Source organism: Lepisosteus oculatus, chromosome 7 (assembly GCF_040954835.1).
Source record: "Lepisosteus oculatus isolate fLepOcu1 chromosome 7, fLepOcu1.hap2, whole genome shotgun sequence".
Lineage (NCBI taxonomy): Eukaryota > Metazoa > Chordata > Actinopteri > Semionotiformes > Lepisosteidae > Lepisosteus > Lepisosteus oculatus.
This window is the reverse complement of record NC_090702.1, coordinates 20,780,173-20,808,040: the sequence shown is the minus strand read 5'-3', so window position 1 is coordinate 20,808,040 and position 27,868 is coordinate 20,780,173. Positions and strand designations below refer to the sequence as shown.

At 36.5% G+C, this 27,868-nt stretch overlaps 1 protein-coding gene across 2 annotated transcripts in view; it reads left to right on the top strand.

Moving 5' to 3' along the window:
* nav3 (neuron navigator 3) overlaps positions 1–27,868 on the top strand; it is a 350,214-nt gene that overhangs the window by 85,192 nt on the left and 237,154 nt on the right. Inside the window, exon 1 of one of the 2 annotated variants that reach the window (XM_015352850.2) lies at positions 23,813–23,965. The exons of the other annotated variant lie outside the window; for it this stretch is intronic. Within the exon in view, the coding sequence (XP_015208336.2) occupies positions 23,855–23,965 (111 nt within the window). The 5' untranslated portion in view covers positions 23,813–23,854. Of the gene's footprint in view, positions 1–23,812; positions 23,966–27,868 lie in introns of those variants that run through there. 2 annotated transcript variants of the gene reach the window in all.

Here is a 27,868-nt window from a genome sequence, read left to right as displayed (position 1 = left end):
TACTTTGGGGTTTTTTTCAGTGAGGGGAGCTATTATGAACTCTTCAGTTTTTAAGGCTTTTTGCATTCTCAGTTTCATCTCTTAGAGTCTTGTGGTTTTTGACTAGACAAAATTTGAGTGCAAGATTATCTTTCTTAATTCCCTAGCTTCCTGTTATGTATTCTTGCCAGAAGGCCTTGTTAGGAATAACTAACAGTTCTCATGGATGAGCTTTTTTTCCTTAACTAGGATCATAAGACATGATGTGCTTTAATCTAGATCAGTTGTAAATGTCTGTGTAAAAATGGACATGGGATGCAAATGTATTGCATTAAAAATGGTTTGTGGCTTCCACAGATATTTCCTCAGTAAAACAAAATATTGCTTGATTCTTAAATGTAATATACAGAATGTAAATCATAAATTGATTATAGTTTAGCACACCAACACATATCTCCTATCTTTGTATAATAAGGGACAGCTAAAAAATTACCCAGAAGCTATCATTTATCAATCTAGAGTAATCCAGAGTTCATTGGCGACACAGTTTTTTGATTCGGAGCAGTTAGCATTGTGGGGTGTGATTTCCTAAGCAGGCGGCGACCTGTTGTGGGTGTGAAAAGAGTTTCAGCAACATATGGAGTGTAAGTCAGAAACAAGTTTAGTGTGATGAATCCTGCCAAGTTGCAAGCTACAGTACTGTAACTGGTTGAGCGATACTGATACCAATAAGTATATCACTAAGTAGTTTGAAGGCTGAAAACAAAATTTCACTCAGGAAGCTATCTCTTCTTAAGCAAGAACCTACCTTCAAGATATGCTAATTGTGTAGTTACTGGGAAGATGCCTGCCAAGTTTAGAATTAATTGGCCAAATCAGATTTTCCTCCGGAGCAGGTTGTGGTACAGGATGGGTAGCAGAAGGATAACTAAAACAGTAGTTAACAGTCAGGTAATCATCCTTTTTTATGTTGGCAACCTATTTCACCATATTGTAGTTCCATTGTCACTAGAATTACACCTAATAGGTTTGGAGATAACAGTCCATACAGTTGTCAAAGAAGAACAGATACTGTAGCATTATGTAGTACTTTTTGCCAAGAAAGTGATGACCTGCTGTGACCTTAAGAAGGTCACGTTTTCTGTTGTGTGCTCTTTGTATCCAGTAAAGGAACAAGTAAAGGTTTTGTTTCATGCTGAAAAGAGAGGGAAAAAAACACATTTCAGTTCTGGAGCCTTCTTTGGGTGTAAGAAAGAGAGGAAAGTCAGCAGCTAATAAAGCATGGGAGAACAAATGCCAGAAGAGGAGAAGGGGCGGGAGCAGGAGAAATGCAGAGTGGGCACTCAGGTGGTGTGAAGTCGAGACAGGTGAAGAGAGGTGTGAGGTTGAAACCTGCAAATGAATAGAGCGGATTAGAAGAAAACGAGTCTGTCGTTGAGAGAAGGGGGAAGGTGTGATCCTAATTTCAGGATAATTTTGGTTTTGGATGTCTTTCTGCAATAGGAGTTGAGAAACCCTTCTTTGAGAATGCAAAAGGAGAGATCACTGTGAGATCATGGCTGTTAGAGGTGAAATGAGAAACTATGGGCTTGGAGAAATCTTTGATCCTCACAGCCCTGACATGTTCCCTGAAGCGATTTCCCAGTCTCCTTCCTGTTTCCTCACTGTAGATAACTTGGCATTTTCTGCAAGAGATGCAGTAAATAAGGTTGCTGAAGGTACAATATGTCATCAGAGTGATTCGGAATTGTTCAGAGGGGCCTTGAATGAGTGTGGTTTGGGATATATATTTGCAGGTGATGCAGCAAGTTCTGTTGCAGGGAAAAGTGCCTGGTGTGGATGATGGCTGAGGATGGCCGAGCAAGCTGTGAACAAGAAGGTTACTCAGATTAGGTGGTCGGCAATATGAGATGATGGGGCGGTCAGAAAAAAGTGTACCGGTGGAGGGATAATCCTGTAAAATGGGAAGGTTGTCTTTAATGGTCCTGGGGATAGGAAGTTTGTTACTTCCCTTGGTAGGGAAGTATAGTATTTTGTTATACCATATATCTGTATATGAGTATAATGACAATAAACTTGAACTTGAATATGAGATATTCTTACTTAATGCAGTACTACAGGTGCACTATTGAAAGTGTGCTTATGGTACAGTATGGTATTACAGTGTGGTTTGGTAGGACCTCAATGTCTGACCAAAAAGCGTTACAGGGTGTGATCAGGTTGGCCCAGTCCAGTATTGGAGTACAGCTCCCTTCTATTGTGGACATATTTACAACTCACTATCTCAGGAAAGCTGGGAGTATTGCTAAGGATAACAAATATCCTGGTTTCTCATTTTTCTCTCCCCTGCCCTCTCATAAACTTTATAACTGTATAAAAGCACATACCTCCAGATTTAGAAAGCTTCTCCCGCAAGTTGTCAGATTATTGAATTCTATCTCTACTACTGATGTTCTTTTTGCACACAGTTTGTGCTGAGCTTTATTTAAGTTGTGTTATTCACAGTAACTTTGTTGTTTCTGCTTTTCTGTGTTTTATGTTTCCTTAATGTCTTTGTATAGGAGCATACTGTATGTGCAAATAAGCATTTCAAAGGACTTTTACATATGAGAAAATAACTGAGCTTAGGAAGTTTGATTTTAGTAAACAAAATGTCAATCAGGCAGCCATTGTGGATAGAGTCTAATTTTGTAATGTGTTAATTGCTTTGTGACTAGAATGATATTGAATAGAATGATCAATTTCTGGAGTTAATCAGCCAACCAGTCCTTGAACAGAATCAATTTCCATGAGAGGTCGCATTTTGCTTTTTAGCAAGACATTAATCTATTGGTGTTGGTGGGTGAAATGTCAAAGCAGATTTTGACATGCATATCATAAGCAGTTATGATTGTTGATAAATTGCCTCGTTTTGATACAATTGGTGAACTTATTCAGAAAACAGAAGTAGCCTTACTTGAAAGAAAAAAATAAAGATGGCTGCTATGTTGATATAAGCAGGAATTTCAGAGTGTGATATATTAATTGTAAAGTAACTACTGATTCTTGATTTTTACTAAGTCAAATAGTTTTTAAACAGGAGGAGATATATTGACAGTAAAGAAAAAGAAACAGTGATTTGGGTTACTTGGTTAGTTAGTTTAATAGGAATACTAGATTGCATTGGGTGCTCGTGACCAGAAAGTGCAAAGCAATAATCAAGACAAACAAATCAAAGGAACAGTGAAAGTGCGATTTCTCTTCTCTCATTCTCTCTTGGTACTATGAGAATGATGACCAGAGAACCTCTTTGTTACATATAGTAGAAACGTCTACCCTTGTATCATAATCACCAATTGTACTTACCCTTTTTTCATCCAGTATTCATAGCCACATCATCCTGTGGAAGGTCACAGGGAGTAGAACCATTACCATTACCATTTTTTACTCAGCGTTTATAAGATTGCTTCTGAGATTGAAAAGAAGTCGCCAAAAAAGTTCACTTTCAGTTACTGCCTCCACAGAAAAACCCAGCTAAATGTGTTGCACTGCACTACCTTATTCATATAATGGATTTTGACATTTGCATTACAGAACAAGTAGCCTGGGGGTCCTACGGATTTGCTTCCATTTTATAATTCTTAACTTACCCTTCACCTGCATGGAGAGAGTTCATATAAGTACAATGGTGTTTGTTCATTTTAATGATTCATGGAAAGTTCTTCACAAATTTCTTAAATATAAAAAAGCACTTCTTGCCTGGCAAGATCTGATTAATAGCAGGTATTCAGTGTTTTATATAATACAAAAGATACAGAAAAAAGCATTTAATTACTACTAATCCTGATTCTTCCCTTTCTTCTTTCCAGATTTGTGTCTTGCCAATTTCTGTTAGCTTTGTTTAGACATTTATTGTACCCACACGTGTGAGTTTGGGCACCCTCATGATTAATTTGAGATTGGGGGGGTTATTGGATTTAATTCCTTTGTTTTTCCTTTCATGATAAATCAGCTACTTGTGCTGTGTGCCAGGCAGACAGTGTTAAGAGCCTTGAAATCTTTGGGTTTCAATTCCTCAAGTAAGCGCAACTGCATCTTTCACGCTGAGAATTCTTTAGCTCTAGAGTCCTGCCAGTTTCTCTTTGAAAGAATGTGTAATGTAAAATAGCTACTGTCAGGCTTCTAAAATTGTATTATCCCTTCTGTATTTATTCTTAGGGATCATTTAGAAGTTAGCTAACATCCTTGCTTACATGCAGAACTTGCCCCCTGGTTCCATATAACCAAAATCAGAAAACACAAATCATTGTAGTGACGATCATGTTATTAAGTACTTTCTGAATTTTTCTCAATCTGGAATGTCTGTTCAAGTTTACACTAGGTCAGTATTTGATTATCCATTCAAATAAATACTTCTTTATGTTCCGTTTGACTCTAACATAATCATCACCTTCCTAAAGGTGAAGTCAGGGAATATTTCCTCTTTGTGCATGCATATACAGTACAGTAGAAATATTTTCTGTTAATATAATTTAAAAAATGTAATTTTGGTAAAGAAGGCTAGAAAGTTATATTTGACATTACTGCGTTTCTTGTTGTGTATTACTGTGCGCTGTATGCTCAGCACAGTGTTCTGGAACACCAATGGTTTGATAATCCATACCCACCTATAGTATGGTAAGAGCTAAGCACTACTTCTGTTTTTCTTCCAAAGTCTCTGCACTTAGTTGGTGGTGATCCTTTAAGATTCTTTGATTCCTTAAATGTGTAATTATGCTAGAAGATTTTACAGTAAATGCTGGGTACGTAATTTATATAATAATAAGGTAGAAGCCACTTAGCTTCTTGCTTGTTCTGCTGTGCTATTTAAAAAATTATACATCAGAAACACTGGTATATAATCATTCTGTATGGGGGATCTCTGGTGCTTAGAACTGGAAATTACATTGGAAGAAGGTTAATGCTGAAATAAAACATGATGTCTATATTTAATATCTTTATTCATAATGCATAAGTTTATTATACTTTACTGTGTATACAGTCTGAAATCTACATAGAAAAAATAAAAGACAAAGCATTTCTATTCAGCAAAGAAAGTCAAAATTTAATGTTCCTGATTAATAATAACATGTATCATTTTTGAGTCTTGAAACTGCAATGAACTTTGTATCATTTTACTTCGTGTTGCTCACAAAAATAAATTAAACTTCTGTCTGGAGTACAACCAGGTACTGACACCATTCCAAGAAGATTTGTTAAATCATAACTGTTCCTGGGAAAGGGGCAATGTATTGTCATCCTTCAAGCAAAAATCTCAACAGATGATGTATTACCAGCTTGCTTTAACATTTTACACTTTTAGAAACCAGCAATTGCGCGAAAATCATAATTTTGGCGATTGTGCTGTTTTTCACCACACCCACTGATAACATCTGCTGACAACTAATTTTCCCTCTTTACTGCAGAACCCAGTTTTTGTTTAGTTATCTTCACAAAACAAAACAATGTGTTCCAAAATGACAAGCTGATGCACATTCTGCATCATTTGTATATTTTCTGGATCATCTTGACCTTAAGATCACCCTGTATTTTAAGGGGATGACTGTCATATTAAAGAGATCCCGTTGGATACAGGTTAATAGAGATTGTTGAACTGCTTACAGTATATTCCAGTCTTTGTCATTGTTTTCATGGGTTCACATCCCTTGTTAACATCCAGCTTCCACCGCCACTTAAATTGTCATCCAGCTTTGATTTCCTGCTCTGTGGTTTTGAATCCCACTGCTAGCCAGATCAGCACAATATAATTTGCCCTGTCTCTTGCAGTATAAAACCACATGTAATGTTTCTTGTCTCCGTAATGAGGATCCAAACAGTGCACTTTGAGAGAAAGTTCAACTCCGTATTTTAATTGTTCAAGATTAACAATAAGCATAGAGTACATGCAGTATTTCTGTTTGTTTCGAGATTGCCCAGACAGCCCAGCCTGTTCAGTTCCTTTCAGTGGTTTCTCTATTTGGGTTCCCTCCATACCCAAGACACGCTTTTTCTGCTGGGCTGTATTCTGCAGCCTTTCTTTTCGCCATGGAAAGAAACTGACCGGCCTGGACTGATTAAGCCCTACCGACCGGTTCATTATTTCACTTTCACCTCTCACTTTTCACTCTCCGATCTCTTGCGCTTGGGTTCTGACAAATCACCACCCACGCGGCTGTATCCAGCTACTGCATTTCAGAGATCCACCAATATTTAAGTTTCTCGTGTTACAGGACAAATTAAAAAAAGAGAATTAAGAGTTACCACTAACTGTTACCAGTTGTCTAGTATATCCCGCCATTGAGAAGGGAGGAGGGCACCCATGGCATAACTAATACATTCACATCTCCCAAGAAAGCTAATTTTACATGAGGAGCTTGAAAACATACATTGCCCTGGAGAAATTTTGTCATGTGAGGATGAGCCCACAGGCAGGGCAACAGGTGAGCTCCCAGCTTGTGACCAATGTAGTGCCGTGCAAATCAAATCAATCAAATTGAATTCAGTATTGACTAGACACTACTGTTTAGACCATCAGACTTGGACCTCCCCACCAATTTCTCTGTTGTACACAAGTGTGTGGTTCTACATGTTTGTGTCATGCTCACTGGTGTCCGTCAGCCTGTTCTACACAAAACCTTAATTCATTTCTAGAAAAGACTTGACTAGTTGACAAGTATACCTGAGGAGTTCGTTCAACATACTGGCAGCAAAAAGTACTTCTCCTGATGAATGCATTAGTTCCTCTATCTATGTTTTCTCCAGATTTTTGCAAGGCTTGACATTCAACAGGTTAAACCACCTAATAACCTACTGTATGCATAATCAACTATGAATATTGAGTTGAATTAGTGTTTTATGGAATGGTCAAAGTCACTCAAGTATATTAAGTGTGGTCATATATAATCAATTAGTACAGATGATACTGGAAAATTCAATCAGTATACAAAGTCTGTAAACTAATGGTAAACTAGTTTGATTTGTATTTGGTGATTAATGGTTAAACAGTTGGTCCTTTCAAAAGGGCAGTCAGTGGTAAAAGACATGTTTCACCAACAAGACGGCCTCAACAGTAATGTAGTTAACTGAGAAAGTAGGAATCATATGTTCCAATTCTCTAAATCTAATATTTGCACTTTGTTGTTTTGATAACTGTAACTGAGCTCTGTAGAGTAAAGCAATGGGAATGGAAAACATTATCAGTGTCCTTGAAACTCGCCAATCGTGTGAAGGATCCAAAACTTACATGCTCACTAAATGCTTGGCTCACTGCTCCTCTAACAATAAATCAGTGTTAAAGGTGTACCTTGTGTTACCTTGAATTGACCTGTTATTGAGATTAATAACCAGAGTTCCTGATGGCTGCAGTGCTACAACCTTTATTGTCCGTACACCAGGTCAAATAAGTTAACACATTAAACTTTCATTCATTTTTCATTGGGCCGTGTTTATGCTATAGGTACTGTACAGTATGTTTGATTCTACTCTCTGTACAGTAAATATCTTGCTAAGCACCTGTATACTCCCTGTCTTAATTGTATACATTATGTGCAATTTGACCATTTGTTCCATGCAAACATTAATTACTTACAGTACAGTATATAATATGAAAAACATAATAAAGGCAACCCACAATTTAATGGACTTCACTTTAGCAGACTTTGGAATTTGGACAAAAACCTGTTAAAGTGGAATTATGTCTGTAAAACCATCAATACTGAACATTCCTCACAATAAAGATGAAATGCTCAAATAATAAAGTAAAAAAAAGTATAATAGTGTTTTTTGGGGCTGAAAAATGTCAAATGGACATTTGGTAATAACGGACACCCCTCACTGTTTGAACTGAAGGTTTACTGTAATGCTGAAATTTATCAGATCCTCCCCAAGTCTTTTGTCGTGTATTTGCAGTTGTACATCTAGTATTTCTATGCCAGTGCTTCAAGTGAATAAAGAATCTAGGGCGTTTGAAACCCATTTTGTACTTTGATTACTTTTTTTTTAAAAACGATAAAAAGGACAATATATTGTACTTCAGTAGAACTATAATTTTGAGTTTCAACATTGTTTCTGTTTCCATGTAACAGATGTTACTGGAATTCAAGTAATCCAAGTTCTTAAATGAGCCTCTGTTGAATGGTTTCTTTTGAGTCCAATGTTATGTTCTTATTGATTTCTTTCAATGTAAGTTTAGCCAAAAGTTTTCAAAGTTCCTACCTGTCATTTAGTACAGTACATTGAGAATGATAGATGCTGGGTGAAAAGGCTGGCCTGTGTGATTTATTTTTGTTAGTGGTATGGATTTCTGTGGCTGAGTAAAAGAGTAATGTTCTGGTTAAATCGATTGGGTGGTCTTTTAGTTTGCATGCAAGTATCTTTGGGAGCGGCCTTTTTGTTTCATTCAGGTAGTCATGATATAGAATGTTTCTGAAAACAGAGGGTATTAAAGACAGATAATAAAGTACTGTACATTATAGGGCATTCCACAAGATAAATATTTCTCTTGGAACTGCATGAATGCAGATATATCCGTGTCAAAATTAGTAGGTAGTTAACACTCATATCAGCTAATCAAACATTAAGCACCTCTCTTGTTGTTCTTCCTGAGTTTGGACACTCATTCTCACCTGCTTCATGCCATTTTCCTCCCTGTTCCCCGTTTCTTCCTAAATACTCTGTTTTTTGTACTCCTGTGCCATATTTACTTTCCCTCTCTTCCTCACACCTGAATAAGGCTCCACAACCAAAAACTGTGTTTGTTTACCTTTCAACATAGAATGAACTTTTACCTGTTCCTTTGCCTATGCATGCTGATGCAGCTACTTATGTGAATGTCCATGGTATTTGTAGTTTTACAGGAAGTACTGTACTGTCATGAAGAATTACATGTTAGAGTAACACAAGTAATGGAGATCTTGAACCATCCCTCCTGACATTGTGTTAATGGCTTTTGACGAAGAATAACGTCACCCAATAGGAAAATACAGTATGTTTAAAGATATGTATTGAGTAGTTAGACATAAGAAGCTTTAGCTTAATTCATATGACTGAGTGTTACCCATCTGGTACTAGGATGAAGAAATTAGGACCCCCAAAGGGGGTCAACCAATGCAGAACTATTAAAATATAAGAAAAATGAAACTTTTTTTTTCTTGAAGAACTGTTGGTCCTTTTAATTTAGAAATAAAAGAACAAATTAGTAATTTAGGTAAGCAAGGGTGAAAATCCCCTGCTTACTTGTAAATTGGTTGCTGTCACAAGTGAAGCATTCAGAAGTTTTTGTGATGCTTAGATCTTTGTGGTTTCACTTATTTTTGGAGCAATGGTGATGAAATGTAACGGTGCACAAACCCTTGCGAAATTCAAAATAAAGATGAGAGAGAATTTTAATGGCCAGTGTTCGATGTCATTTTCTCTGAAGGACATGCAAAGCTTTAGACAGCCAATAAAATAGTGATTATTTTGTCAGTGCACCCGTAAGTGGTAGCGTAGATTAGTGTCAATAAACATTAGTTAAAAGGCATTAGCAAAGTCAACTTTGCAAGCTAAGCATTTTGCTTAGCTGCTTTGATCAGATATATAGTATGATCAGTGGTTATACAAGGCAGAATATGTGTGCCATTTCTGTGAAGCTGTCTGACTTGAAGTAGAACCTGGGAGCTGAGGTACACAGAATGTGTACACGTGCACGAAATGACATGGAGCATCAGCATTCAAGGGTGTTGAAATTGATATGCCTTTTCTGGACACTCCACTCAAAGCGCTTTTACAGGTAATGGGGACTCCCTTCCACCACCACCAATGTGCAGCATCCACCTGGATGATGCGACGACAGCCATAGTGCGCCAGAACGCTCACCACACATCAGCTATCAGTGGGGAGGAGAGCAGAGTAATGTAGCCAATTGCATTGATTTGAGGAGAAAAAGCCAAGTTAACATCTAACTCCTGAATTGTCTGATTGCACAGTGGTGAGAAAACGTTTTTGAATCCTTTAAAATTATCTGTATCCCTGCAATAATTGCTCCTAACATGTGGTCTGATCTCCATCTCTGCCATAATAATACATAAATACTATCTAATTAAACAAATAACACACAATTGTACTTTTCCATGTCTATATTGAACACATTGTTTGAGCAATGTCCATGTCTAAGTATAATTGTCTGTGTGTTATTTGTTTAGTCAGATTGTGTTTATATATTATTATGACTTACATGAAGATCAGATCACACTTTAGGTGTGATTAATGCAAAAGAGATAAGAGTACAGAAGACATTGTTAGGGACAAAGTCATAGGTGGGTAGGACACCTGAAGGCAAAAGAAGAAAGATAGGAGAAATTAAAGAGTTGCAGGGACTCCAAAGGGCAAAATAACATGAAGGAAGAGCATAGTGGGCAGGATGGCATGGAATCTAAGAGCCAAGAGAAAAGAGAGGACATCACTGAGGCCCAGACAAATTGATGGACAAATTGCCAAGGATACAAACAGATTAACAGGAGATTGAGGCAATTGGGTGGACAGGAACAGAGCTGCCTGGGATTCAGACTGACAGTTTGACGGGAATGGGACTGCCCAGGATATAAGTAGATGGATTAATAGGAATGGGTCTGCCCAGGATACAGGCAGATGGGTAGAGTGCTCACAGGTGCACCGGTGCTGATAGAAGTGTTCTTTGGTAGACATGTGAGCAAGCAATGAGCACAGAGTTGAAAAACTAAGCACAGAAGCTCAATGTCAGAGCACCAGTCTAGCACTGAATCAAGTTAGAGATAGATAGATACTTTATTGATCCCGTGAGGGAAATTGCAGTGCAACAGCAGCTTAACACAGACAACACAGCCACAGTGTAACGAATGATACAATAATAATAATAATAATACAATACATACAATACAATCAGTACAGTGAGGGGTGCACTAAAAGAGTTACTCACAGTCCAGGACACACAAAGAACAAACTAGAACAGAACAGTATGCAGAAAAATCATATTGCACATATGAATATAAATATAGATGTAAATATAGATATAAATATACAGTAAATATAAATGTACTGCACTGGTCCCTGACATATATTGCACAAAAAACGGTTATAAACGGGAAAAGAAAAATAACAGATGTAGCAGTAGATGTGTAGATGTGTTCAGTCCAGAAACAGATCCCTGTCAATGTTGCCTCTGCCCAGACGCAAGGTGGATGCGTTGTACAGTCTAATTGCAGAAGGCAAGAATGACCTCCTGTAGCGCTCCCTGTCGCACTGTGGATGAATCAGTCTCTTGCTGAACGTGCTCTTCATTTCTACAAGCCTGTCATAGAGGGGGTGGGAGATGTTGTCCATGATGGCCTCTAGCTTGGACACTATTCTCCTCTCAGCCGCTACCTCAAAGGGGTCTAGGTCAGACCCAATGACAGAGCTTGCTCTCCTGATGAGCTTGTTCAGCCTTTTAGAATCAAGCCATAAATGTAGTGATTAATTGGTGGCTTAATAAGAAAATTGGCTGCTTGGTTGAAAGTCAGCCAGCCAGCCAGACAGACAGACAAGTGACCCAATCTCGTCGGGACCAGCTAGAAGGTGAGCGCTTGTACTGTATGAATGCTGCTCACAGCCTGGACTTATGAACAGAGAGTTACAGTATAAGTTAAGTTCTCTTGTGCGAGTGAGGGCTGAATGGGATGGATGACAGGAAAGAGAACAGGGTCTATCCTGGTGGTTGCAGCAGGGTAGAGGTTGAAGTATGGATAGAGATATTTGACATAAGTAAATACAGCAGTAAGATTCAGTGGTCAGGGCTGCCCGGTTGTAATGTAGTAATCGAGCTGGTGCTTGCAGTATTTATACTAGCACCACTAGCACAAAAGAACACAATTCGGGAGCTGTATTTGTGAATTTGCCCTAGGGGAGTTGGGGACTCTTGGGGACTTCCACTGCATAAGTCTGGAGCAGCTGTAGGTAGGACATATACTATTGCAGGGAACAGCAGACATGGTAGGACATGCTGTATACTGAATGAGTCAGATTAGGACACTTGATAGGCTCAGGTTCAGGAGATGGCATCTGGAGTACTGGGGAGCTGAAAAAGTTGAATCCAGGGTCAGAAGCACAGAACATGTTGGGCCTAAGCCAGATAGGGTGCCTAACACAGAAGTAGAACATTATAAATTTAATTTAATGGACTTTTTCCTCATCATTTTGTGCAGTCTCCTTCTCTTGAAAACAATATTTTCTTTTTCTCACTGTTAGTTTTTTTATTCCTGTTCTTTGCTTATAATCCTATTATTAAATTGAATTATTGATTCTATGAGGCCAGATGTAAGAAAATCTACATGAACACAAGTCACTAAATGTCCAGGATGTCCTAAGGGAGCAATAGGTTTGACATATTTGCCATCTGTTTAGAAGCAAAGTTATTAGTATTTCAGGGATTGGAATGAAAACTGTGTTCAGACACAGTTCTTCTGCCCACAAGTTATTTATTATTTCTAAAACTATGATTTAGTGCATTGTATTTTATGCTGACAAAAAACAAACCTTCTAATTATTTTTGGTGTTTTAGAAATAATAGTATTGCTTCATTTAAACACAATAAAAATTCAAGTCTGGCTAAGTATTGACTTTATATTCACCGACTCCATATCACATGGGCATAGTACTTCAACATATTGTCAATTTGCTTTTCATTGCTGCATAGAGAACCTTGTTTATATCAAGTATTTGTTTCAGAAGTACATTGTTTTTCATCATATTCCATCTTGCATCTTTATACAATGTAAGATGGTGTTTTGCTTCTCACAAATGCTTGTGTATCGTTATATAGGCAACATGGAAAATAAACCTTCTCATTATGTATGATTTTCAAAAACGGAGTAATGTACAACATCTTGGAATCATTTTTAACATCAGTATAAAAATCAAGGTTTACGGTGGACATGATAAAGTACTATAGGTCAAACAACACTTTACTGTGGATAATGTCCATAATAGAAAGGAGTCAACAGAAATCAACTCATAATATCGCTCTTCTTGTCCAGTCACAGACAATAAGAGAAAATAATAATCTAGCAGCAGCATTTAATGATCATTTGGATAAGTAGCTGTGGAGATAGTAGGCAGAGCATTAGCTACATTAAATAAGACTCCAAAAGCAGAATATAACAGTCACTATCCACTTAACAATGTAGACATGGAAATATTTACAAGATTTTAAGTTTAAGTAAATGATTTTTTTTGTCTTAGAAAGCTGAAAGTATTTTGCTTTTCCAATGCGGGATCAAAAAATACCTCCTATTAGGAGGCCCACTTCTTGTAAGTACACAGAGATCACTTTATTTACTGTATCATTTCACGTCTCATCCAAAAGATTTCTGCGAGTCTTACGCATTGGCTGAGTCATCGATGAGGAGATTCATGCTAGAGGGATGTGTGTTCTATGTCTTTTCAACTCTAGCTCACTTTTCCCGTAAAAATCCCTCCCTCTCCAGCAATGACCAGATTCGGTCTTGCTTGGCTTCTGACTGTCTTGTCATGTCTGCATTACCATCTCTTGATTTCGTCTGCCTTCATACCTTGGTATTCACAATGCAGCTTAGCAGTAGGCAACATTGCTGCCTCTTCAATATTATTTTAATGATCCATGCTTCAGAAGAAAGCATACAATAAAAAAGCATGAAAAAGGTTTGGCCTGCTTTTACCACACCAGAATCAAAGAATGTAGGGCTTAAGCACAGCTTTGACTGGGCTTTCAGCGTCCAAGCTAACATTTGTAATGCATCAGCGATCCACGCAGTGTTTTATTGTGAGGGCAAAGCAAATTTGTGTTTCATAAGGAATATGGACACTGGATTAATGATTATAATTCTAACTTGGAAGAAGTGCTGTATTTGTATTTGCTGTATTTTGTATTTGTTTGGCTGCGAGATTTAAAAATTGTATCTGTGCCGCAGGAACACATGGCTTTATGTTGTGTAATTGTCTTACGGAAGAGATTTAGACAGGTTTACATGATACTGTAGTACATGCATGTAAAAAAGAGATAGTACTGGGTTGTTATGGTTAAGTTCCAGTAATTGACTTCAAAGCTATTGACTTCAAAACATGCGGTACTTTTTATTATAAATTGTTTTCCAGTTATGATAACTGTTACATATTTGCCACAGATTCCTAAATGATAAATGCAGAATAAATGCAATGCAAAATAGACATTTAATATTTTTAGTATTTAAAATTAGTATAAGGTAGTGTATATCATGTCATTCAACTTACTGAGCATACAGTAGACATATCACAGATATACTGTTAGGTGCTTTTAATGCAATGCTAAAGAAGGAAAAAAGAAACAAAAGTTTGGTTTATGTATGCGTTCTGTACTGGACACTGAAGTGAGAAGTGGGACAGTTGATGACCTTAATTCATAACATAAAGGACTCTGGAAGATTTCATTACTGTGAAACAGATAGCTTAGTTATCTTGTCAACGTGACCCAGAGGTTAACGTAAATGTAGTCTTAATGGTGTTCATGCAAGTGATCCTAAAATATCATGTTCAAAAGAACTAAGGTGCACAGATGGCTTGTAGCACTTTCCACTCAAGATAAATGTATAAGAACTACAATAGGTGAAACATATATTTACTGTCGTACACTTGAAGTGCAAGTGGCTTCAGAATGTAAGGATTCTTATTGGCCAAAACCTGTTTTTTAAGGTACTGTTTCTATAACAGTATTGACAAAAGTAGTAGTTAAAGATAATGATAATAATGCAGCTTTATAACATTTGGGATGGATAACAATGTACTATTATTAATAATTAAGGCAAGTGCAAGGAAACTCAGAGTGACTGTTACAACTTTGTTGTAATGCCTCTGGGAACATGTAAATTTCCATTCTGTTTTGATTTGTTTACCCAGCAGTTTTCCTTGCCCAGACTATTTTGCCTGCGCCCAGTGCGGTCTTTTATGGTTTCTATAAAAGGTTGGAGTTTTCTTTGAGGCTGTCTTACCGCTTCTGCCAAAAGCCACAGCCGATGTGTAATGTGCCATTTACTTTTGTTCTTTGTTACAAATTGGCAGATGCTTGTTTCTGATGTAGGAACATGAAACAAACTTTCTCCTGTCATTAAGGGTGAGTGATGCAACCTCTCTTCCATTTATCTGTAGATTGTCTTATTCAGACTGCATTTCCCCCTCCATTAGGTGCCATAAAGAATGCATTTCTGTGTTTGCCAGATAAAAAACATAGATGTATTTGTATACATATGTTCAGGCATTTAGTTCACAGGTCACAACAATATATTCGTTGTGTTTTCTGAAGTATAATGGTAATGTGTTAGTTTTTTCTATCGGGGGGCCAAATAATTTTAATGATTTTATTGTTTTGTTCTGTAATATTTATCACATTCAATGACCTCGGATCTTTTGCAATTTAATGGTTGTCATAGTGTAGTTTGTTAAAGTTTTACATTTTTTTGCTTTGCAATTGTAGAGTAACATCTCTTTTATGGATGAAAACAGTCTCCAAATTAAAACAGTCTGTTGTCTTGAATGAGATATTCTACTTTCGGTATTTAACTTGATTCTATTCATTGTTATTTTACCAAATTTGATTTTGTATTTTTATTAATTTATAATTCCTTTAAAATATACAATATTGTATATTACAATATAACAATATCATATTTTTATTCCAAATATAGTTGTGATCCCAATAATGGGATACTCGTACATCTTACTGGTAAGGAACAAAATACTCCATTAACACAGTCTTTGCAGTACTTACACACAGACCTTATCAGCCTCTGCAGAGATCGCTGTGGGATGTTCCACCACTCTTCCTGTAAAGCTGTAATCAGCTGATGATGGTTCATTTTCGTGCAGTAAGCTAAAATCATTCTACTGAAATGAAATTCACATGCTGTAATTATTGTAATCTGCAATCTGACTACAATTACAAATTAATCAGATCAATGTAACCTTCCTGGGCCAGTGTGGTGACCCTCTACCTTCCAGGATGTGGCCTGTTCCTCACAGAACTAGTTTCCTGGTTTCTCTGATCTTGTCTGCTGATTGTTGAAGCAAAACTTGTCATTCTGTGAGCAGTTTCTCTCACAAACATACCATGTTCAATAATGCCAACAGCAACCAAGCTATTCATTACTTAGGCAAGGCGTTTTGCTAGTTTTGTGATAATTAAGATACTTCTGAATGGGTGTTTGTTTTTCCTTAACAGTTTGTTTTGGCATGTTCAACACTACACAAATGCTAAATGCTGTGAAATCACATGACTTGATCACAGTGTTTTGTTATCCGAATGCGCAGTACCACTCAATCACAAACCTAATGACTATCTAAAATACAAATGACATTATACAGTATATCCTGATGATCTACTGATGCTAAATGCAGGCTGATGTGTTCTTATTTGAGCATTGGTATATAATACATTAGGTTTCACAAGTTTATTATCCCTTTGTGAAAGGAAGCTCCACTGATCATCAGATATCAGACAAATCCACTGATATGTTTTACTGTAATTTAACCTTGATTGTAGAACCTGCAAAAAGTGCATTTAAAGCCAAGACCAAGAGGAATTTCTTAATATAAAGTGTTGTGGAACATGGAACAAGTTACCCAGTGGAAAAAATGTCTCCTTTGTAAACTTTACTTCTTGAGGTTACTCCAATAAATGTGTTAACCCTTACAATTTAGGTATTGCACATTACTCTCTCAGTCATCAAGATACTTTAGAAACTGAACTAATGGATAAAACCAGAGACAACCCATATTAGCTTTGATTGGTAATGGTTCTCCTTGAAATGCAAGATATTAGGGGATGTTAGGGGAATGCACTGAAAAGTGAGATACGTGTACCATGACTCGATGGAAGCAGATAAAATGCTACATTGCCCCTTACAAATCAGTCCAAAGAAGAGTGACTAGCTACATTACGAGGGGTAAAGGAACATCCTTCACTGATGCAATAGGTTAAAATTATTTTAACAGAAAAGAGTACAATCCTCAAAGGCACTGACAGAATCAACCCAATGGATTTCTCTTGGGTCAACAGGGAAACACTAACCAGAATTACTTAGAAGTCTCTTTAAACCTGAGAAATGGCTTTGGGAGCCAGGAACAAGCTGTTCATCCATGTTGCTAAAACTGATATCCTGTTTCCTTTACGAAATGAATAGGTGAGATGTTCATATCATTCACACACTGATAGCGACGGTTCTCTCATTTGTAACCATTCATATCAAAATATTAAGTTTTGAAATTTACAATACTGCTGCTTTTTAATCCATGCTCACTTGGAACAAGCGCCATGAAGACTGGTCAAAAGAAAAGTTGAGGATAAAGTTATAGACATATTAAACAATGTTTAACATTTTCTACTCTGGGATGAAACAGTATGTGAGAAGACCATCAGAATAACCACAGTACAACATTAATATGTTGACATGAGATTTTGGGGTTGGTTTGCAGGTATCCAAACAGAACAGCAAACTCAGAAGATGTACCTCTAAAGAAAGAATGTATTGTAGGTCCTTTCTTAAACATTTGTGGAATATCATCAAGAATGCAAAATGTGGGTAAAAGACATACTGTATTTAACATGACAGTGAAGCTATTTACATAGTGAGTTTACCTAAGTCTAATTTATAGCAGAATTTATTGCAGGTTTGAAATTGATATATCACCTGACCTTAGCCAAGCAGAAATAGTTTGAACTTGACAAAGAAGAATATATCAAACATTAAAAAATGAATTCACCACAGAACACAATTGCTCAATACTGTAAGTCTGACTAAAATGGGTTATCATTTAATGAAATGACTGTATGTAATAACAGTGCATAAATACCCCGTTTACTATTTTCTATTACATGTTTTTTTAGGTTTCATCTAAACATTTTAATGTTGCTTATTTTCTTTTGTATTATGGTAAAATCATAATGTCCTCTCAATTCCCCAAGTTTTGATGCACATTTTATACTAGCCTTGAAAATTCTTTATGGACATATGTGAAATCAGTGGCTGAGACAAACACACGGACTGGAGCAAAACCCACCCTGTCAAAACTGCTTATCGTGGTGTTTACACAACACCTGCCAAGAAAGCAAAACCACAAATAAATGACATGACCTAGCACTTTAATTGCATTGTCAATTAAGTGATGAATTCCATTGCAGTGATTTGTAGCCTTCTATGTAGTCATGACAACACTTTCACAGAACCACTGTATAGTGTATGTGATAGTGTGATAATTTGTCAGGAATATACTTGAAATGCAGCTAATCCTTGTCATTTGTTGAGGACAGCCTTTACTCTAGTAATCTCCTGTGTTGCTAAAATAGATGAGAAACCCTGGAAACATTTGAAAAAATCTCAGAGCAGATTTCTGAGATGTGCAAAAGGCTTTTGCGTTGTTTTTTTCACCAAAGGCTATCAGGTGCACAGTATCATTATAAAACACAGATTGAAGGCAAGGAGGAGTAACAATTTGAGGGTTGTACAAAATGTTCACATCTTGTATTTACAGCAACGTTGACACTAATGTGTGGTTTGACACAAAATAAGTCTATATCCCTGGATTAAGACTTTTCTATTCCACATGAAGGAACTTAAATACCAAGTTTCTCATAACTTTAGTTAAAATTCAGTGTGAAAAAACAGTTAAAGACAGATTAAATATTTTCAGTCTTATTTTTACTGATAACTGTCAAACAGTAAAACAGAACTGAATCACAAATATACTTCAGTGATTTTTGTTTTTGTTGCATTTCTGACCTTTTTATTGTATTGCTTGTTTGTTTTGGGGGATTTTGTCTGTCTATTTTTACATTGAAAATACTCCCTGGCTTCATTTTCCTGTTTTCTTTCAGCTCTTCAGTAACCTTTCAAATGTCATATTAATAACACACCCAGATTAGAGATTGCTTTTGATGGGGCGTGTTGTGGAACACCTGTGCCTGTTAAAATGTTTTCTCTGCTGTGTAAATCATTACTTCCCTCTGTGTCCCTGTGCCAGATTTATTTTTACACACAATTATGTTTGTAGTTTAAAGCGGATCAGTTGATTTAGTTTTGGCAGAATGTACACTAAGACATGTATTTGAGCTATTTTTAGTATTTTCAGTTGGAATGTTTTAAATATCATTTTTTTTAGTTTAATAGTTGAATAGCTTTGGAAAACGTACCCATTTTCAAGTTTGTATACAATATGATGACGTCAGTTCTTTTCCAGCTTTGTTAGTACTATATTAAAAATCTTAACTGTAAAAAATTAACTGTAAGACGTGTAATTTCTGACTTAAGCCCTAAAATTATTTTTTATTGCTTAAAAAAGGGAATATTTTAATTCTGGACCAACATAGAGCTCTGTACTGAAATTAATATGAACAATTAAAAATGATATAACAAAAGTGCATTTACTATTTATGAAACTTAAAACACAATTGAATAGAATGTATCTATTTTCTATTAATACAGTATACAAAATGTTTCATATCATTTTGAAAAATATCTGACATTACATGTTTTATTCTGAGTGTTTTGTGCCACAATGTGTTCCATGATAGCTGCAGTAGAGCATTTCTGGAGACTTTAAATATGGGAGTTTTTTTCTTTTTTAAGAAGTAAGGTATTTTTATTTTTTCAATGTATCATGCAGTGCAAGAGTAATGCTCAACATAATATTACAGTTGTGTAGATACGATATATACATTTTATGTGCATTTTTAGATTTCTGTCATGTATTTTGTACTATAATTGTTTACATCTGGCCATCTGTAAACCCATCATCAAAATTAATTCTTGGAAGCCTGTTTGTTGGCTTAATAATCCTGGCAACTGATAAGAAGAGCAGCTGCATCAGCAGATACTGCAAAATCATTACTTTTCAGCTACAAGACTTGTGTTATATAGGTCAGGTTTTATTTTATGATTCTGTTTATCACAGCAATAACCTTGTAATATGCAGTATCTCAAATAATGTTGAAATTTATGTGTAACAAAAGTCCTTCTATGCCAATTAGATTTAATTGTTCAATTAAATACATCTGCATGAGTTTACATACAAACAATCTGCCACATTGCTTTAGAAGCCCAGTAAATTCAATTTGGGATTTGCTCTAATTAAAAAGAGGGATATTTATTGGAACTGCCTAGATATCAAGACTGTTTTTGACAGATGAATTATGGCTGTGTTGAATAATTGATTTATTGCTGTGTTTCAGCAAATTGGAAGACATTTAATACGACTCAGCAGATTGTTCTTTTGAATTGAGAAAGGTGTTTAATGAAGTCAGGTTGTTTAAGTATTAGAGGTTAGGAAACTTCAGTCAGCTGCAAACACAAAGGCTTTATTGAAGGCTTGTAGATTTCCTCTTAGGCTTTGTTAAGATGTGAATTGTGGGAAAAAAAACAACAACTGACTTTCCATAGCAAAATCATGTTTAAATTTATTTTACCAAGCAAATAAATTGAAACTTAATTCTCATTTTCAACCTCCAATGACCTTGCGACCCATTTTATACAAAAAAAATTTAGTAATTTGACTAAAATACTGTGCTCACCCGTATCCCACTTGAATTTTGGACTTGCAATACTGTATACTTCCAGAGTTTTAAATACTACTCTTTGTTGAAAAGATCGCAAACTGGACGATAATGCTTTGTCTGTCTCACTATTATTAATGAGACTCAAATGCTCAGCCACTACCACTGGAGGTGCTTTCTGGCTGTTGAAGACCATTGTTTAATGTGCTTATCTGGTTCCATTCCAGGTGTTACTGGATCTGTTGTGTGTTTGAGTTAACACAGCATACTGTATATCGGCTGATCCGCCTTTATATTACTTTTATAAAGTCCTGCAGTATTTCAACATTCATAGGCAATCTTGGCTAGCTATCTAAATACACAGTACTATATGTAACAAATTCTTAGAGATGGTAAAGTCTTTTGCCTTTTCGGTTTTAGTATAAATGTTAATCCTTTTATGTATTTCAGGTTTAGACCAAAATCCAAAACTAAGTTATTTTAATAGATTTCTTATGAGCTCTTGCAGTGGCATTAACAGACCTTTTGTTTTTCCCAGCCTGCTGGTTTTGGATGAAGCTCTGTTTCAATCAAGTATTTATGAAGGAACAAGTGCTGGAAGCAGAAATCCCCCTAAAGAACGTAGGAAAAGGGAGACACTTCAGAATTTGATCCTAAAATTTACACATCAGCAGGGTTCAAAAGAAAGTCTGTCCACATTGCCTGCAGTGCTTTTTTATCTCGAGTTTCTGCTGAATAAAAAGCCTTATGAATTAGCCTCTTCATTTTGTGTTGGAACAGAGTGAGCTGTCTATTGCCAAACAATGAGACATTGTTTCATGTTGGTTTTTGTACAAAAATTGGACTTGCAATTGGGAGGAGAGGTTAGGTAATGGAAAGCACTCAAGTGTTGCATTAACCTGCACCTTTAACCTTTTTTAGGACAAGGCTAATACATTGCTTATAATCTGTCACGTGATTTTTTTTTCTTTGGTGGGTGCTGTGCTTTTTTATTTTACTTTTCTTTCCAAGTAAGTGTTTGCTCAATGTTTTATTGTCATTATTCTAAGAAGAGAAGAATATGCTAGTGAGTCATGTCTAACGCTCTATGAAAAGAAAGGTCTTTTACTAATTCCTCTTCCTTGAGGGCATTGTTATTATAGTGAAGTATTTTTTATATATATTTTGTCCTTGCTTACTAGGTACTTATATCTTTTTCATGTACAGATGCTTAACTATAGAATATTGGTGGTTTTGCTTGAATGCCTGTTGTGCTGTCACATAATTGGAGACAAAAATATATGCAGTACTGCCAGAGTTTTGTATTTATGCATATTGGTGGTGACTTAGACTGTAAGTACTTATTAGACATATAAAATTTGAAAACTAGATACTGCATTGAAAATTATTAGAAACACATGGGTAGTGTAATCTAGTATTCCAACACCCTATGTCTCACTGTTTTTCAATAGTTTTGCTAATGTTGCTATACAAGCATTTTTTTCCTTCTAAACATGGATTTCCATGACTGCTGCCAGCAAACACAAAAACTGTGTTCATTGTGTTTCCTTTTTTCATTGAAAGTCAAGTTGCTAATGGAACCTGCTGTTTTATCTAAGTGACGAACGAAACATAAGTGTGCAGTGACTGTATATTGTGGGTTAGCAGGCAGGAGTACAGCAGGGTGTGGGTTGCAGTTTTTATTAATAAGAGGTATACAGTATTCTAATGTACAGCATAGCTGGACCTTTGCAAGAACGGAGCAGGTTTGCATTGTTGAATGAGGAGAATGTTCTGGTAACTGTGCTGACTGAGTGCTAGCAGTGCAGAACCATATTCCTTTTATTTTACTGGGAGTAGCTGTAAGGCAGTCATCATGCAATGTCATCAATTCCTCTAGAAGCAGAGTGACTTTAGAAATTGCTACATCAATCTTGGTCATTTGGTGCTTGCTTATAATTTGCATGTGACAATATTAGCATGCACTTTACACCTTTTTTACACCTTGTGTTTTTCTTTGTTCATTAATGATAAAATACTTAGATTGTGGCATTCTTTTGGGATGCTGGTGTTTTAGCTGAAACTAAACATCATTATCACCTTAATTAGTTTCCAGCATAACCATTCTTTATATTATTTTTACTATGAACTGTTAACTTATAGTTTGGGTAAAACAGAAACCTGTAGTAAGACAGCAGGTAGATAGAATGGGCATTAAATAATAAGCATACCTGTAGTGAACCATTTACTGGGCTATGGCTGCACTGAAGAAGTTCTGCACTAGAATGTTGCTTTGTAATATTACAGGATTATCTTTGTTTAATTCTTTACATTAACACTATTTATGCCATACTGGATTGGTTTTATTTTGACCTCTGGAAGGCTTTTCCCCTTTGTGTTGTTTTTTTATGTTAATCAGGCAGTTGGTTTAATAAAACCCTGAAAGTTTGCTTTGTCCCCACAAGCTGTGGTGGCATTTGGGGACTGGGGGGAAGGTTTGATGTGATGGACTGTGACAATTCTGAATTTATGCCGGGTTGCAGACTGCACGGAAGGGTGCACCGGGATCCGGCAGACCTGTTCCTAGCAAATAAATGCAGATAATTTTTGAAAGGTCTAGACCTGGCTCCTCTGCAGGTTATTTGATTTACCACACTCCAAATTACATCTTTGTATGTTTTTTTTTATATTTCTTTTTTTTCCCTGGTTGATTATTGGCACATCATCAAAGTAAAAGAAACATGAATTCTGCTTTGTTCTTGATTATGGAGTGGGAGAATTCATCCCCGTCAAAAAAATGCATCTTTGTGCATGGGTAATGAGCTCAGTTTATGATGGATCTGACAGTCCTCACTGTGTGCTAATGTCTTGGCGGCTTTATGATTTTCATCAATGTAACACCCGGTCTGAACTGAGGCCTTTCCTCAGCCGTTCCACCTGCGCCATGAAACAGGGAAGTCCAATTCTGGCAGACTTGCCAAGCGTTGGCAATGCAAGTCATTTATCTGAGCAGACTGCATACAATTATGAACTGGAGCTCTCTTGGGATTTAGGGGGGAAACAAAGAGACAGAAAAAGAAGTGGGGGGGGGGGGGAGCGACAGACGGAAAAAGAGCAAGGGGATTGAGTGTCACTTGCTTGGTGGCTGGTGGTGTGGTGAGAATCCAAAGTGAAGATCTGCTTCCCGATCTGGTTCCTTTTAAGTCTGTTTTTTTTTGTGACGGTGAAGGAGGATGCCCTGAAGGCTGTCATATAGTAATCTAGGTAATAAAGGGAACAAGAGTGCATTGCTGTCAGGTGCAGTGAAGAGGCCTCTGGCTGAACGTGGCGAGGATGAAGTGGCTGGCCACAGTGCGGTCGTTGCTCTCTGGAAGCCACAGTGCTCCTTCCTCACCTGCTGCCAGTCCCAGCATGCACTCCAAGGGGGAAATGTCAGCCAAGCAGGTAAGGTAAAAACAGCAAACAAACCAGTAAAGATGTGAAGTAGTATTTACGCCATATATACAGCTCTTAGTCATTGATGGAATGTAACAGAATTTAAATTTGTGTAAGCTATCACAAATGTAGATTTCAAAATGAAAAGTTAATGAGGGGAAAATATCGATACCGCGATTTTCGGCAGACATTTTGTCAGAATTTATAGGTTATCATTTTTACAAAATTGTGATGACAAAGTAATTAGAACTGGAGTAAAGGAAAGAAATTGTGAATTATTGCAAAATAGGAAATGGATTGAGAGCACTGTAAATAGAATTTAGCATATCAAGAAAAAATAAGAGAAACTAAGTAAACTGGTATTTGACCAGTTTTAATGATATAATACACCTGGAACTCTGTTGAGGATGATGTTGTTAGAAGAAAGTTTTCCAGACAAAAAAAATTAACAACTTGATTGCAGAACTGGTGGTGTATGTCATAAAAGTGTGAAAGAAAATGTGAACAATGGACAATGTTTCATATAGTAGATACAGACGTGAAAGAATTGGAAGAAGTGCCAAGACATGTAATCTTTACAAAAACCTATTCTGATCTATGTTTTTTTATGTCATTTGTTGACTGATTAAATCAAGATGCAGCATTTTATCAGCAAAGAATCAAGACGTCCTTTACTTCATATAAGTTTTGTGTTTAGATGAAAAGTAAGCGGAGAAAAAAATGATGCCTACTGTCAAACAATGAGTGGGTTTATATAATTTGGTCTTAAATCAACAGTGCAGACCTTGTATGTACAGAATACTTTACTTACGCATGCCAAATACAGAATCTGATGTAGATCCTCTAGTGTATTTATGGCTCCTGTCATTGCTTATAAAAAACGTCTTTTTACAAGTTCTTTGGCACAAGTTCTTTACAAATTCTGTGGTAATCCTGTGAATGGCTTTTCACAAAATCCTTAAATTTGCCATGTGTATTTGTGTTTCCAGGATCATCCTGGATCTTTGCAGGTTCTGTTTGTCGCATATGATATCTACCCAAATTAACCTCACCAGTATTGGGTTGTCTTAAAGGTCATCATTAAAATATTTTATGTACAGTATGCTAAACAAAATGTATTGGGTATTGAGCAATTTACATAAAAGAAGCCTTGTTTTGCCACGGCAGTGCCACATATTGTATAATGAGCAATTATGCAAGACCATGAGTGAGAATGTGGTTGGGCCTGATATAATGGCATTTAGGATTTTCCACAAAAGATGACCATACAAGAGTGAAATGCAATACTTTCTCATGTAATCACATCCTCCAAGTAATTGTTGGGAAATCTAAGTTTACTAAAGAACAATCTAGACTGACAATAAACTAGGTCACTTTAAATGCGCTAGGCTCTGTCTTGAAAAATTATTTTTCCCACATTTTTCTTTAGTTGAACAACTCAGATGTGCTTGTTAAGTTTTCATTTACCTGGGTGTACTTCCCATTAATCACAAAATAGAGGGAAATGTGACCCCATGGATTCTGTAAGGAAGTTTCTGTCATCATATTTTATAGTTTCTGTTCATATCAAATTGCTTAAAGATTATCTATCAGAAGTACCTCTCAAGCACAAAATGTGTAACAGCTTTTATAGGTCTTTAAAATACAATGATGATTATTTTAAATATTGGTGTAGTGTGAAAATTAAGTTCTGAAGTTTGAAAATTAAATTGTTACCATGATTTGTCCTTGCCATTAAAATCTACTGTATCCATATATTTATACATACATATATTTACGAGATACACCAATTACCAGTATCTGTATAACACTTAAACCAATGTTGAACTGAGGGAAGAGACCTATGGAGCACCAATGTGAATACCAGCACACATTTGGTATTTTGTCTCTTATTTGCGCTTCATGGATCAATTTGCACAGATGAGAGGCAGCTGGGGGAAAGCTGCAGGGTACAGATCACTGTTCCATGGACTTCCACTTCCTCATGAATTTTAATCTTGGGGCTGGCACATTCTCATGGAGCCAGGGGGCACCAAAGCAATTACACAGCATTGTCTTGTACACAGCAGCTCCCTCCTCAGGGAGACTAGGATGTGGAAATGGGAAACATGCAATTCCTTTACAAGCACAAGTGATTTTTTTTTTTACAGCGGATGTCAGTGCACATGAAGGGCCTGATCCTCGGATACAAGTGCCTATGTAGAAAATAACTTTAAATTCTTTTCAAATGAAAATTAATTTACTATGTTCTAGGCTTTTAATATTTATAAATGTGCACAGGGTTAGAAGAAATTCATTTTAAATGCCAACAATGTTGTATTTTTGTTATTAAGTCCTTCTGTTCTTATTATACATTGTCTAGTATGTGACAATTTATACAGTACTACTGTACCTTGTGGAAAAAAAAATGACTTGAAGCAAGATGTCCAGTCAATTTGTTTTATGAAAAAGTGGAATCAAACCTAAGGGGAAGCATAATCATTTAGTATTTGGAGTGGATGTTCTGTTGGGAGTATTTGGTAAATTATTTTGCAGTAGAGAAATGTTCAGGTAAAGGACAGGACTGTCCTACTGTGTTTCAAAAATAAAATTAAAGACTTTGTAATTTACTATTTGGATTTCAAAAATCTCTTTTTAAATTGGTCCTGTAGCATCTTTCTGCAAGTTCTCATTAAATGTTGCAGTGGCAGTTTATAAAGTGTATTTAGAACACAAAAATATAATCTTAATCAAAGTCCTTCAGTAAGGATCACGTCTTTGGAAGAATCACAGAACAGAGAGACCATAGAAACATTTGTTAATTTGGGTTGGTTAAAATAATCCTAAAACAATCCAATTGTTTATAAGGAAAACAATTCACAGAACTGGAACTTATTGTATGATTTTGTTACCGTTTTATCATTAAACGAGTGACACCAGCAAGTATTTAACTTTGTTTTGTAGCTGTAACTCTGTTCTTTCCTGTTCTTAATTTACCACAGTGTTTATGACATTTGTTTAGTTTCACTTTTGATATGCACCCCTTTAGATAACAAGAACACCATAAGTTCACACTTCCTGGTTTGGCCTCTTTGCCTTCAGTGTCCACAGCAGGGCTTTTCACCATGTGTCCCTCCTGATCCTGTCTGCACTGTTGTACTTCTTTAACGTAACCCAGACATTACTTGTCATATTGATCCTTCTAATTATCATTTCAGTACTGTAATTTGGCAGCTGGTTGTAGCAGAGTTCTTCAATGGTTTAAATTAGAGGGACTGCTTGTTGAGTAACCTACTGTAGAGGAACAAGTAATAGGTTTATTCCATGCTGAAAAAAAGAAGAAAGAGAACACAACGTTTCGGCCGTGGAGCCTTCTTCAGGTGTCAAACTCCAGGTGTCAAGGCTCCACGGCCAAAACGTTGTGTTCTCTTTCTTCTTTTTTTCAGCATGGAATAAACCTATTACTTGTTCCTTTGCAGCCTACGCATGCTGACGCAGCTACCCACCTGAACTACTATAACCTACTGTAGGTCTACTGTCGGAACGGGAAATGTTGAAATTAAGCAATGTAGCTGTTTGGACTGTTCTTTGTGCTTTGTAGGTGATGCCTTTTCTAAATCTCTGAGTGTGCTTGTGTATACACTATAAGTCAGTGCACTCTAGGAAACCTTATCAGCCCTGACAGATCAGATCAGCTCCCATTGATCCCATTTTTTGCACAGTGCAGGATAAACTTTAAGATCCTTAGGTTTGGTTCCTGTTTCAAGGATGTATTTAATCACGCATATCATAATCCTTGTGTTTTGTACTTAAGATATTTATCCTATTACGCGCCCAAAATGTCTTGGGCACAACTCATTGGCAAGGTTTTACAACGGTTTTAATTTCTCTCTAATTACTTTTGTTTGTGCACGTTGAGTAGTTACCATTTTC